General features: G+C 39.3%; 1 protein-coding gene across 4 annotated transcripts in view; it reads right to left on the minus strand.

Annotated features, from left to right (window-relative positions):
• Window positions 1-15,223, minus strand: part of RPS6KC1 (ribosomal protein S6 kinase C1) — an 88,538-nt gene that overhangs the window by 16,596 nt on the left and 56,719 nt on the right. For all 4 annotated transcript variants that reach the window (XM_065834567.2, XM_065834566.2, XM_065834568.2 and 1 more), the window contains 4 exons: window positions 12,351-12,398; window positions 10,649-10,781; window positions 963-2,540; window positions 602-691 (listed from right to left, as the gene is read on the minus strand). In XM_065834567.2, the coding sequence (XP_065690639.1) occupies window positions 602-691; window positions 963-2,540; window positions 10,649-10,781; window positions 12,351-12,398 (1,849 nt within the window). The remainder of the gene's footprint in view (window positions 1-601; window positions 692-962; window positions 2,541-10,648; window positions 10,782-12,350; window positions 12,399-15,223) is intronic.

The following is a 15,223-nucleotide window of genomic DNA, read 5'->3' on the forward strand; positions in this document are numbered from 1 at the left end:
AGAAAATAAATTGGAAAAAGGAAAAGAGGGAGGGCTCAGTTTCAAGTGCCATCCTTGCTATAAAAACCCAAGAGATATTGATTTTATCACCCTCATGATTGATGAAAGCAGTTCTAAGAAAAGAGCTCTCTAAACTATTTCAAAGCCCACTGTAGCTCATCAAAAATGTCAGAGGCACCTCTGAGCCTATTTAGGGTTGTATTTTTCAAACTGCTATGTTGGTTTTTTTCCCCATGTTCTTTGCATCTTTTTGTATTTTTAAGACTCTTAGTGTCATCTTTTCAGCCTGCGCTTTCCCTTATTTGCTCTCTTCACTTATCAGAATGTATTCACACATAGCAAATAACTGCAAGAAAACAAAACATTCCTTAAATTTGCTTAAACAAGACATTCAATAAAATTACGCTTTATGAAAACGATCTAACAACCACCACCACAGCTCAGCAATAAAGCAGTTATGAACCCTCTAGCTTTTTAAGACATTCAAGAAAGAAAATTCACACATTGCATGATCTCGAGCTCTATGCTATAGAGGCTCCGTGAGAAAGCGAAAGCTGCTCATCTACTTTCCAAGTGAAACATTGTAGGTGATTGCTCTAACCTGGGGCACAGTACATCCTCTCTATGGCATCGTTGTCACAGGAATCTTCAACCTCCCTCCACCTGCTAAAATACGTTAGCTGAATGTGTCCTAAAAACAAAACGACAGGAGAAATCAAAACATTTTTCCCTTCCATTTTCTGCAGAAGTGAACTGTAATTACTCCTTTTGTAGCTAAAAACAGTATCATTAAGAATAATGGCATCATTAAGTACTAGAAGCTATTACTGGGGGTGAATTTGCTGCACTGATAATGAAGCTCTAGACAGGAAATGAAGATACTAATTACAAGATAAAACGCCTACTCAGTTAATTGGAAGCAACAGCGAATAAAAAGAAATGCATTTGCAAAAGTTCCTGACCTCTATCATTCAATAAGATGTTGTTTGGGTTCAAATCGCGGCACACAATTCCTTCTCTATGTAAAGCATCAAGGGCTACAACCATTTCAGCTGCCCATCTTTGAATGCAATCCTCTGGGATATAAAACCTGGAGGTTATCGCTGATCTTTCGTCGAGGTCCTGAAAAATTTGATGTATTTCCTTCTCCCCTGCTACTGCTATTTTGTCTTCCCTCTTTGGTGCTGTCTTTTTACTTTCAGCTGCTGATAACAAAGATGGGTCTGTTCCCTCTTTCCCAAAGTCTTCCGTTTGATCGGAAAATAGCAAGACTGCTTCGTTTCTTAACACGTCTCCATCCAAGCAAACATCTTGAGCACCTGAAAGATTGCTTGAAACAAGCAAACTTTCTTCTTTGCTGGTCACATTTAAGGAGCAGTCTCCAAGCCCTTGAAACAGGGCGCCATCCTCTGAACTGCCTACCTCTTGCTCAGAGGTAAAGAGGGTGCCAAGAGCTCCCTGAGGGACACCGCTCTGTCCATGTGCTGCCACGTGAGAAGAATCTCCCACTTCCGGTGCCACATGATCTGGCTCTTGATCAAATGCTTTGCATGGTTCTGCAGAATTATTTAATTGTAAGACATCAGGCTTTTCTAATAACTTTACTTCCAACATGTCTCTATCAGTTTTTGTAAACTTTGTTGGCCTTGACATTGCTGCCTCTTCTGTTTCATCAGACATACCAGGTAAGTTTATTAGGAGATCAGGCCTTCCTTCATCAACACTATTTACATCATCCAAAGCAGCATCCTTAAAGGAGATAACTGGCACGGAGTCATTTGAACCCCTGCTTACAGTGTCATGAGCTCTCACACCCATTTTGGTCTCCAGGGCATCCAAGCTTCTGTCATGATCTGGGACAGAAAATAACGGCTTCAAAGGTTCTGACTTCAGGTTATACAATTTTTCTCCAAAATCAAGCCCCAGGAGCTCACTAGTGCTATCTTTGCTGTCTATCCTGAAGAGTTCCATGGGGCTGTTCTTGGATTTAGTTAATGAGTCCAATATCCTAGTAGGACTAGCTATTTCCGACTCTGTGTCATCAATGAAAAGTTTTCGTTCCTGAGATGCCACCTGAGAGGTGAAGCTGTCACTGCCAACAACGCTGCACTTCTGTAAGCAACTTCTCTCTTTGGTATTTAAACCTTCACTCTCCAGTTTAACCACCGGTTCCTCATTTAGAGACCCAGAATCAATTTTTTCTTGCCCATATTCATTGCATAATGTTAAATAACTAGTAGTGCACTCTTCTTCAGAGCTGGATCCTGAGTCCAGCCACTTTGAACTCTCTTGGCCATCTTCCTGGTTGCTGCTGTCATCCTGAGAGCTGGGCGTGAGGCTGCTCTTCAGTGGGACCACCTTCAGCATGCTTTCCCCATAGCTGTCTTGGGAATCAGCGCTGCTGCCCATTTCTTTAGGACTAGGTGTCGGCTGCTCCAGGTAAATTTTAGTTGAACTGGACGTTCTCCGTTCAGGAGTTTCAAAGCTCTCTTCAGGACTTCTGTTTAAGAACTTACTGACATAAGACCAGAGTTTTCCTCCTGCAAGAAAAGAGAGAGGAAAAAAATAAATAAATCTCTCAATTTCACACAAAACAGAATTGGTTTCATTATTAAACAGGAAAATACCCTCTTTGTCACAATACACCACCTCCTTGTGTCCACAGAGCAAATTGGATCCACTGCCTCAGGAGGAAATAATTACGGGGATCACAACTTCCTTTTCAAGCAGATTTATATTAATACATAAATATTTAAAGAGTCACATCTGAGATTAAGCCTTAAAAAAAAAAAAAAACTTCAGTAAAGTCTCATTTCAGAGTCTGTCTCAAGTTGCATGGTGGTGACTACTCTCCATCTGCTGTCTCAAAAGAAAGCAAAAACCCAGGAAGATCAAATGGTTTAGTGCCCATCACTAGTTCTGCCTGTACGAATACTTCTGTATCACAGCTCCAAGTTCACAAGCAACATTAGGGGACACAGACTTAAAACTAATTACCAACTTCGGTAAGGGGAAGGGAATTACCTCATATTAGCAGGATGTTTTAAGATTTGTTTCTCTCTTCGAAAAGAATGGATTTTTTTTGTTAGATATGGATGTATTTCTCTGACTTTGGAACTCAAAGTTTCTTATGCCTTGCTGCAGTACACAAAGATTTATCAATACTCTAAGTTAGTTGGCAAACCAGTTCCTTCACATCAAAGACTCTAAACAAGTTACATCTCCAAAAGTAATAGTTAAAATTAAGAAATACAAGACAGGACCCTGTGTTTCCAAATGCTGCGCATATAAAGAAGTTTAAGGATAACAAAAGATGATTTGCAGAAGATCAAGAAGCTACTGCATCTCTTGCATGTGCCAAAGAATTTGGCTGAAAGCTAGAAAGCCAACTTTGATAACTTATGGAAAAATGCAAAGTCAAGACCTTTCAACTTAAAAGGCTGTACAGAAATTCTGGAAAATGCAGGAGTTCTAACAAAATCTTTGTATAAAAAAAAAAAAAAGTATCCAGCCCACTGGGCATCTGCAAGTTTTGACTTTTGTTCTCTTTTTTTTACTTACTTGGGTAAAACAGACTTTTCTATTTTTCCAAATACAGTCTTTAATAGTTATTTTTAAATACTTTCCAGATCAGGTAAAACTCCCTTAAAAAGTACAACAAAAGAAGGAAGTATTTTTTCATTACCTAGGAACAGGTTTTATATATTCTCAGGTATTTCAAAAATAACTTATCAAAGGCAGAAAAACCTTCATACTTTTAAAATGAATTTGAATAATATAATGTTGAGTTTTCTTGCCCTCCATCCTCCTGGCTAAGACAAGACTTATTTTTGAAGGGGAAAAAAAAAATCTCACTGGTTGTGGTGAAACTAAGTATATTAAAAATATTCAGAGGGAATTCTAACAGCTTGAGCCCAATGGTAAAAATGACAATTTAGATCCTTTAATCCACATGCTTTCTGCCATAAGCTACGAACAGACTTAAGTAGGTCAGAGTGACCCTCACCACCTTCTAGAAGATGATGAGGAAGGATGCCGAGTAAATGAAAAGAACACTCATAGAGAAGGGAACAGGAACTTCTATACTGACCTCTGTATTGCATAAGCACTTCACATACTTGCCCAAAGATGCATTCAGAACACCTACACACAGTGGCAAGCCACCGTCACTGCCGGCAGAGCAGCAGGCCTCGGCCTAGGAACCTAGTCTGAGCCTGCCTGGACCAGTGCAACCAGTCACCCCATGCCAGTGTGACCAAGGGCCCTGGTCCTGCTGGAAGCGCCCAAAAAGGAGGACTCCTGTCTCCAGGACAGGCACTGGGTCCATACAGGCTCTTTACAATTAAGCCACTTGCCTTAAATATGAGCTATACATCTGCTCAGCAGGGCAAGGGCAGAGCCAGAGCACCCCCACGGCTTCTGAACCCTGCAGCTCGAACAGGAATTCAGAACTACTGGTTTTAAACTGATTCGGTAAAAATAAAAGTTGCTGATGCCATAATCACCTTTTTTGTTGTTGTTGTTGTTCTAATTTTACGCTTTTACATTTAGCCATGCTTTTGATATGGAATGGCTGGAAAAGGAAAATAGCAGAAAACAGAATGAGAGAACATACATATTTTTGCATATGTGTGACTTCCTTCTCTTTCTCACGCTATCATCCATGACAAAAGATGGAACACAAAAGCTAAATTTTACCTCAAGATCCCAATGGAACAATTAATTTTATTAGAAATTTCAATTAAATTATTTTAAGCACAGTGCTTGCAAAATAACTTTGCTGAGTTTATTAACTAGGCATGGAATTACTCAGGGTCATTTCAAAATGAATAAAATCTTCTTTGACAACCATGACACTATTGCATTTAATAAAAGGTACAAAGTCTCCCCACCCTACCTGCATTAGATTAATTAGTACAAGCAAGTGTTAAATATTTCCATCTTCATATTACTAGTATTTATCACCTCAGTACTTTTTATGAAATAGGTTGCTCATTAATAATTACTTGGGCTTGGAAATCACAGTAGAAATTACAACTTACTGCAACTCCAATGTAGAGTTAAATGCAAGTAAATACCAAAAAAAAATATTTTTATTGTGTCCAAATATGATTACACAAAAATATTTCAAAACTGGCCTCCTGGTCAAGTGGAAATACGTAAATAAATGCTATTCAATAATTGTGTTCTATAGTGAAAAACAACAATTTTGTTCCTTCCTGAAAACGTCCAATCTAGGGTCAAACAAGAGTGATATTTGTATCTGGGTATATAATTATGCCTTTATGAATGACATACTAATAATCTTTCCCCTTTTCCCCATGTGTTGTGTAAGATCAAGAAAACCCATTAGCAAGCCATACTAATATACTATCAGGAATCTATAAAAACTAAAATTACAGAAATCAATCCAAACAAGTATGCTTCAATCATTGTCACATAGTCTAACATACTAAATAACTATAAAAGCTCCCATTTTAAGCTAAAGTTTATTAGTGTTTAATACAATTTCAGAAGTACGATATTAACATAACTAATTATTAAGATTGCTCCCTTCTACCATGAATTGACTCTACAACCAGTCTAGCTCACTCTTTCTGGTTTTATTAGCCCATGAATGTCACCAAGCTCTACATTCTCTGCAGGTATTCAATGTAAAATTACTTATTAGATGCGCCTTACTTAACCACATTTCCAGCACTCTAGAGATTATACCTCTGCTTCAGGTGCAGAATCTAAAAAGTTAGTGTCCAAAACAATCAACAGGAAATCTCAGCATAAAGTGGCCAAGTGATGAAGCTGGCCAGGAATCTTGTTAGGTCCATAAATTTTTTATATTCTTTCAAACGTTTCTGCAGTTTTTGTTATTAACAGCACTTGATGCAGGAACATTAAAGAGAACAAGATGTAGAGGCTACACAGCACATATCATAGGACAAAAGAAAACCTAACAGGTCAGCAAATTTAGTCTTCTAACCATGTTTTTGTTCTAACTGACAAGAAAAATTCATGACCTGTTGGATTTTTCCTAACCCAGTTTACAGACACTTACCATTTCAGCTTCACATCCTGCAAGACTGGCTGACTAAGGGGACATATTCCAAAATAAATCCATGGCTTTTGCTAGCTTGGCCCATGAGTTTACTCTACAGGATGATATAAGCCAACTCCTGCAGAACTGGAATGCAGCTAAGAATGCGGTAATCGCTGTTTTTAGGAAAGCCCAAACAAAGTCAAACTGAACAATTAGGGCTTCCAAATAATTGTGATAGGACAGGGAAGAAAAAACAGTACTGAAAGACATCTGCTTGAACTATTACCCAAAACCTGGCCCAGCTCTCTACATCACTGCATAAGCATTTATTATGGCCAGAAGTACCAATTTTAAGTCACACACCTCATGTGAATTAATATTCTTCCTTACTGGAAAAAGAACAACCTTATGATTTCATTGGAATCACTGTCCCCCTTTTCAATAAAGACATGGCTACTAGTAAACTTAGTTATGTTAACATACAATGACTACATAAAATTATGCTTGAGGAGTTTCTAAGTCAAAAGGAAACCAGACACATCGGCACTACCATGATAACACAATAATAATGTTTCACAGCATCCCAGTGGCAGCCACAGTGGGGCTGCAGCACACACACGAATTGGAAGCCGATCTCCAACCTAATCTCTAACACGACAGTAGTTACAAACACCAGAGTCTAGTACCTACGGCTGCTGCCATTGCTGCTGGTGAATCTCCGCTACAAAGTTTGCTGGTTTAGGCAAAGCTCCCACTTCCCGATGGGCTTTGAGCAAAAGCTATTATTTCAAAGCAACCTCCTGAAAAAGTCACTTGACAAAAACCATATCACCTTTCCTACATTTCCCAATTGCTGTCAAATATTTACAGCTAATTCTACCTCCCTTCCTAATGAAAAACCCCAGCTTTGCAAGCCAGAACGCTACCGTGTTGTCTATCAATTCCTGCGTGCAGCAAGCCTCTTCAGCATGAAGTTTCTTGAGTGCTCTCCAGATTGATAGGAACTCCAGCTTGTTTATGCTTAAAGAGATTTGACAGCTTCTAACAGCCACTTAAACTTTGACGTCCCATGGAAGGCCCCCAGCCTATTTTTGAAGCATCTGCTTCTAAAATTTCTGGAGTTAGTAGTGCCAAGAAGCAAGGCCTTATTAACATCACATTGGCTCTCTACCACACTAGAATTTGCCAAGTGCTTTCCAACAAAGCTACAAGATAACTTTATGGCCTTTGGTGCTTCTGAGACACCCTCAAAGCCTCTAACTGTGGCCTTGAGAAAAGCCTGTAAGAGAACACAAGACCTCACTCACAAATTCTGAGCATGTCACGACACCGTGATTTACCAAAAGAAAAAAAGAGAAAAAGTCTTCATCTTGAGCAAGAGCCTGTGGTCAAGCTTGCAGAATTCCATACAAAACTCAATAGTGCTGCACTTAGTAATACAGTTGAAATTTACTACAAACAGGAAATAGTAAGCTTCTTAGCAAATACATAATGTCTGTACATATCGTTAAAACTTCCTCTGAATTTGCTACAATTCAAGGCATTGCCAAATTAAATTAATATTTTACCCTTGAACTTCCCAATGGTGTAGCTAACACACCTAACACAATAAATCACCATCACTTACAAATCTGACTGGCAGAATCTTCTTTCCTATTGGAATGGAACTACTTGGAGTATGAATGTTAAGAGCATTCATAAAGTCACGGAATAAAATTTCAGAGAGTATGACTTTAAAAGTACTGTCCTAGAAACTTTTATCCTTTTCCAAATTAACTACAAGCACCTTCTTTATTTATATTGGGTCTGAGACAGAGGAAATTTTAAGATATCTTTAACTACAGGGATTCCTGATATTATCTTTGTAATTTAAAGGATGAGTGCTACTAACATATGACTGATGCGATCAAGACCATCAGCAGTGGGAAGAGCAAGACTAGTCCCTGCATATAGTACAGCATAACTTTAGCCCTATTTTCATTTGTGGTTTAGAAAATGAAGCCTTTCCCCTGAATCACTTTCCACTTTCCAGCATCAGTCTCTTGAGAAAAGCTGAGGTGCATAGGCTATGCAGCCCTAGAAGCAACACAAAATTATGGCCCCAGTTAGGAATTTGAGAGCAGGCCCTACACCTGTAATATGCTTTTTATATGTATCCTCTGGAAATTTACTCATCAATTTGCATACCAGCTATCCCTGTTTAGAACAGAATATACCACACCTTTTCCTCTCCCTTTGCCAGTTCCAAACCCAGAAACTAAGTTCATGAAAGCAGGGGCTATCCTTAAAGAAATTAACTTGGATAATTCCATGAGAATCAGGAAAAGTCTTTATAGCACATCATCATTTTTGAGTGGTTTGCAAACAAGGAGAGAGGTGAATCCATTTCCAAACCACTTGCTGCTTTATCAGAAAATGAGGGAAAACCCTGTGAAGTATATAACTTGCACTCAAAGTGTCTAAGTCAAGCGAACCCATATATCATATATTACCAACAACAGCCCTCACCCACACCGAAATCCCCTCTGGTCCCCGCAGGCCTCCTCATCCTCCTCAGCACAGCCTGCCAGTCCCTCATCCCCTCTGCAGTGCTCCCCAGCTCTTCCCATGCTCCCTATCCCCTGCTCCCCTTTAGAGCTCTCCCTGTAGAAAGCACCTGTATTTTGTCAGCACCTCCTCTCCCAATTTCACCTCAAAATAACCCCTCTCCCTCTCATGTGTCCTACTTGCATGGCTTTGACCCACAGCTGGGAGAAAGGCAACGTAAGTTGTGGCTGCCTCCAAGGATGTGTTTGCTGCCCAGCCAGCCAAAATGAGGATGCTTGACAGACAGCACCTTCAGGGTTGGCAGATAAAATTGGTGTGGGGTGCTGCACAACGCTGTGTGTTGCACAAACCTGATTTAGAAGGCACTTAGTAAATTAAAAATCCCTCCCCCATAGAACTCAAAACATGTTACAGCCAGTGTTGGTAAGAGTAAGACATGCAGGCCAAGCACATTTCACTGTATTTGCGACCACATCAAAGATGACCAGGAGAGAGTTGTTCCTTTTTAAGAACAACACCCCATCTTTCCCAAATGTTAATGCAAAATTTCTGTCCTTGAATGACAGAGTTCTGATCGTACAATATATCCTTACTTCTCACTGTTGTCCCAAAAAACTTATCCCTTCCAGGAGATCATTTTTGTCAACTCATCACATTAAGCCTTCCTTAAAATTTTTGATTACTCCTTCTAAATTCCACTACTTCCTTACCCAGTGTTACATTTATCTTGAAAGGTAAAGCTCTTCCTGAAAAGAAGAGCAATGCTGTAGGTCTTCAGAAATTGCAGGAATACTAGGAACAGGGTTTTTAAAATATTATATTATCCCATCTCTAATGCTTTGATTATGGTAGCCTTAAGGGCAGTTGGTATCTGACAAGGGTTGTGGGCAGTTTGTTTTTGTTTTTTTTACTTTGGGGATTTGTTTGGTTGAGGTTTTTTTAAATATTATTTCTCAAAAAAATGTACCATCTTATGTGGAGACTACAGCTTAGGTGAGAGTCTCCAAGTTATTCTGCTGAACTACACACACCTCAATAAAAGGAGCATTGCACACAGCAGAACTGTAAATGCTCGAAATCACCATCAGGCAATACTGTAACATGAGGCTTTTCTTCATGCATCGCTGCTCATGGCAAAATTAAGTCACACATAGCAGCAACAGTCATTCATGTTATAAAGTTAACTTCAACTGGCCTCATGTGACAAATTGTTCATAAAAAAGCCAAAATCTGAGTTATTAGGAAGAAATAATATTTGATATAACAAAATTATCCTATCAGTTAGCTTAGTTCCTTCACATCATCCATTCTGACTGAATTATTAACATTTCCTAAAAAGAGAACTATTAGCAATGCCAAAATTTATATTCTGCACTCATTCTAAACAAATATGGGTAATTACATTTAGGGAATATTTAAATCCAGGTGTTAGAAGAAAAATCAAAATGTAATTATTTTGTGCCACCTGTTCCCTGTACATTTAACAGGAATTTTATAAACAGTTTGAAGGCACAACTCCGTGGTTCTGCTTTGAACTCCTGTCTGATGCCACTAGCTATTTTCTTAAAAATCCAGATCAGAATAACTATGTAATATTAACCGATAGGCAAATGTTCATGTTTTTTAGCAAAGAGTTTCTAAATTCTTGTGTAAATACTTGTCATTTTAACTGTAAGATGCTAAAAAGATTTACTAGCCAAAGTTTACAAAAGTAGCCAAAGACTTTGTTTCTGAGAGATGACTGTGAATACTGCAGATAGCTGTTGCAGTCGAAGCACTCCCTCTCCTGTAGAAAATGAACAGTTGGAAGCTTTCAATATTGCTACAATTCAAGTAACCCATCAGGATTTGAGGCCATTTGAAACAGGAATCAGATCCACTGCAGAATGAGGGGGAAAAAAGGGGAGGGACAGGGGATGGGAGTAGGGTGTCTTACATGACATCTCTTAGGCACACTGAAAATAATTTTATTTTCATATAAGAGGTTAATTTGACAACGAAATGTACCACTGATTAAAACTTAAACCTTTGCCTCTTTTCAACAATATACTTAAATGAGAGACAAACCTTCTGCGTGCTGTAACACGAGAAAGACAGACTCCTCGGAGATGATGTACTTGTGCAGACACACCATGTTGGGCACACAGCGGGGGATGATGGTCGTTCTGCTCCTGCTGTACTCACTACTTTTCCTTAGACCCTGACAGAGAACAAAAAGGTCAGTTGTACCCTCAGTTGCCTTTGGAGCCTGCTGTGCTCTGTGTTTATCAACCAAACTAATCTATCCGAGTTACTCTGGGCTTCAGAGAAACCACTCATCTGCTGCTCTATGCCCCTCGGTCCCCCGAGGCTGTGCTGATGGCATCTGGCGCGTTTCCAGAGAACAGAAGATGGCACAAAGCTGCCATTAAAATCAATTACATGGGTCAATGTTTTTATTAGAATCTCTCTCAAACTAAGTCATCAGGATGACACTCCGTTATTTCCCTGTGACCTTTTTTTTAAATTTTATTTTTGTGTCTGACCAAAAGACACTATTAAAAAAATTCCATTTAAGTTCTAAAGACAAAAGAACGCCTTAGACCTACAGGTAATCCTCACATTTCCATTGTACTTTACTAAAGACAGCAGCCTCACAACAAAAAGGACAGGAAAGGATTAGTCTCCTTGAGTTGTAATGATTTTTGGGAGGTAGCACAGAGATGAAGTTGCCAGAAGTGAAAAAATTGATGTGGGGGAGAGAAAGGGAGGGGAGAGAGAAAGAGAAAAAAAAATATGTCGATTGTGTGACCTATTACAATATTGATAAACATAAGCAGTTAAATGGGAAATTCAATGTTACCCTATCTGCCAGCAGATAAAGTGAGGTTCTAATATACAATATTCACAAATAATTCTTTCTGAGAAACAAACAGTTTTCTGAACCCTGAACATACTTAAAACAAACAATTTCAAAGGCCAGATGCACAAAATTAAGGCAGGGTTGTAAGCCAGACCTGAAGCAAAGTTACAAAATGTTAGCAACTAATTAGAGACCCATGTTTGGGATAGTTTTTCAGCTGTTCCTCCCATTGTCAGTGGAATTCATGTCAAGGGAGGCCTGAAATAATGGACACAATAACAATACTCATACTAAACTACTTCTCAGCATCACAGATGCTCCGAGCATATTGGGATCTTGATCTGAGCACTTTCTGAAACACAAAAGAATAATGTGAAAAAACTTTATTCTGACCAATTAACTATTCATTAATTCAATCATTCAGTAACATTATACTCAGTATTTACAGCCTATTGATGTAAAACATAAGAAAGCAATTTTGGATAAGACCAGTTGTCCATTTCATCCAGAATCCACTTTGTCCATTCTCATGTTCTTCAGCTAAGGGAAGACCAAACACAAAGTGTTGTGAATGTACTTGGGCTAAGGAGAATTTTCACCTTCACCAGCAGCCTGTGCACGTCCTGAGCCATCAGGGCTCTACAGATGTTTTAAACAGCACATTGAAATGGTGGTTCTTTACCAAAGGCTGCTAAGGTGTTGGCCTCCATAACCAGTAGCAACTCAAGTGAGTGAACCAGCACAGAGAAAGGAAGGGAAAGCAACTGAATACCAACAAATGAATTCCAATGCACTTAATAGGGATATATGTATTAACATAACAATATATCACAGACATAACTCTATACATTAGATGCAAATTGATCTTTATGTGACAGTGTAATTTAGGATGCCAAACTGTTTAGAGAAGCAAAACATTTTACTCACCTTCAGTATAAAAGTCTGCTGTGTTCTAGTATCCATTACAAGCAAAACCTAAGCAAAAAGTATTCAGAAAAATATGTAAGACTGACATGAGTAATGTAAGAAAACATGTTTCTTAAATGTAATGTTGAATATTCTTACAAAGAAAGTTATATAAGTAACAACTAAAAAACAAACAAACAAACAGGAAAAAAAAAAAAAAGCCCTGCAGGATGCATTTGATAACCAGCCTTTTTTTCAGGAAAGAAATATGATTGAGGATATAGAGAGAACTACCAGAATGGCACCTGGTTACCAATCAGCTAACTTACAGTATGAATCCTAATTTAGTAACAGAAATAACCAATACTTTATAGTCACAGCAATAATCTAGCAGAACTCAATTCATAGAAATGCAATGGTAGCTACACAAGCACAAAAAGTAACCTTTACATAACATTACCTTCCTACATCACTTCACTTAAATCCTCACTGTACCCACCTTCCTAGTGCAACACTTTTCCCCATTAGGCTTCCTACACATCAAATGTGTTGCCTACCAATGGGTTACCAGAGGGGGTTCTTGTGGTTTTGTTTTTTTTTTTTTTTGTGAGGTGGCTAAATAGCTTATTTACAGCAAGCTAAAGTAAAAAGTGGCCACACACATGCCCAGCTCCACCCTGCCCTCCTCCCCCGGAAAAAAAAGTTTTATCAACTGTACAGTTACTGCTGTCTCATTCCTCCACTGCTGTTTTTGTTTTGAAGCACTCATAAGCCACAACAGAAACCGCTGCAAGGGAGTCCCCTTGTGCCACTGTAAACTGGTATTAAGGTAACAACAACAAAAAAAGAGGATTTATTTAGGGAGAAAAGAGGGGATGGGTTCGCTGCAGAGAGAACACTGACAGCTGCAGAGAGCATTCTTGTTAGGAGCGCATCACCTCTACTGAGAGCACTTTAAACACAGCACAGCAATGAGAGGAGCACTAAAGAATGTCTTCCCTCTTACTAAGCTCCATTTATTTATGTGTCAAAAATAAAACAAACAAAAATATGTATGTGCATATGTATTTCAGAAACTGCATCTTTAGGGAGTTGGAACCCTTCATGTAGCCATCTTCAGATCACCATGCTCAGGAGGTCATTGTTTGCAAACCCCAAGAAGGCAGATGTACCTGAAAAGTGCCAGCAGCAAGACAGCCACAGGAGCAGCACCAACACAAGCCCAGCCATCCTCTAGGAACAAGAGTGCGCACCCACTGTTTGTTTACAACAGACACTGTAAACTTCCAGTATAAATATTCACGCAGAGCTACACCAAAATACTTAGGCTGCAGAAAATCGAACGCCTAAAGGGCTGTGAATGCCAGCACGGGGGTTACCAAACTTTGAGTTCAACAGACAATATGCAGCAACTCCAAGACAACAGCCAAATGAAGTGAGGACCAAGTCTGCTTCCATCAAAATAGACTAATTGCAGAGGAACAACGTGTTAGGAGCAATGTGGGGTTAGATTCATCGGGAGAAGGACAAGACAGCACACAGTCTCCCTTATCTCCCTGCCGTGTGGGGCAGCAATGCAGCCATGCCTTGCTCTCTCTGAAACGGTGAAGCCACCTGGCTGACAGGATGGTCTTCCCCACATCAAGGAGAAGTCCACCCGGCTGACCTGATGGCTTTCCCCAGGCCAAGGGAACTGCTGGGACAGCCATCCCATGCAGTGCCTGCAGCGAGGTGAGGCGGGGCCATGCGAAAGGCCCAGGGGCCCTGGCCAGGAAGGGAGGCCTCGGGGCACCTCTCCACCTCAAAGATCTCCTCTTTTACTAAGGTTGCACCCAGCTTATAAACTGTTCTACATCTTCTGGTGAAAAAAATACAAACAGAAGTGGGTTTGCTGAGATCTTTTGACACACCGTTTCCATGTCTAGGGCATTGCAGGGAAAAACAAATGTCCCCAGGCCACTGAGTTTGCTCAACAACTTTTTGGGCCTCTTAGCCAGGGCTTCCAGAAACAGTGGAAACCATCTGAATAAATAGCAACTGTAAAACTGGTTTTGTTCTCCTTACTTAACCAAAAGGCATCAAATTAAGATTAAAAACAAACAAGTAAACTGACAAACAATAAAGAAAACCAAAACAATGAGAAAAAAAATAAAAGACACTGCAAGAGGTGCCAAAAGAAGGTAAAAATGGTTTGGAAAGAACTATGTGTTTACAGTCACTTTCCTTCTTCTTGTCCCAAGTTTGTTTGTAACTAGACACTGTTCACATTGAGGCAATAAATATGAGAACATATGTGAGGTTTTTTTTTAAATGTGCCCTTTGACTGTCAATATCTCCCAAACAGGTGTTGGCTAAATGATTATAAATTGGCCTCTGGATACACCTCTTCAACTCAGCCGTACAGGACTGGCGATAATATAATTAGACCTAAAAACATCAGGCTGGTGAATGCTTTCCATCTGTTTGGCAATAATGTTTAGTTAACAATAGTCTTTAAAAGAAGCACCTTCAACTTCAGTTCTTAAAGTTATTTATAGGGCCATTCTTAACACACCAGCACTCTTGCTAACAAGAGCTTTAGCCACTTGGAAATTATTAGCCGTACAGCTGTATATGAAAAGGAATGGCAGCATTTAACATCTGTATCTCTCCAGATTTACAAGCATCAACCTCATTTAAAGTCATTTCTTAATGAACAGTTCCGTGGTCTGTATTAATATTATAGTTGCATGCACAAAGATCATAAGGAGCCAAACATTTTTTTTAATACCAACAGTAGGCCAATCAGTAATGAAGCTGTCAGCATAAAGGACAGAATAATAGCTTCTTTAACCCTCAAACAGTATTTGTTCATTTGTAGAGTAGAAGACACCAATTTAAAAACTGCTCATGGG

Source organism: Patagioenas fasciata, chromosome 3 (assembly GCF_037038585.1).
Source record: "Patagioenas fasciata isolate bPatFas1 chromosome 3, bPatFas1.hap1, whole genome shotgun sequence".
NCBI classification, from domain to species: Eukaryota; Metazoa; Chordata; class Aves; order Columbiformes; family Columbidae; genus Patagioenas; species Patagioenas fasciata.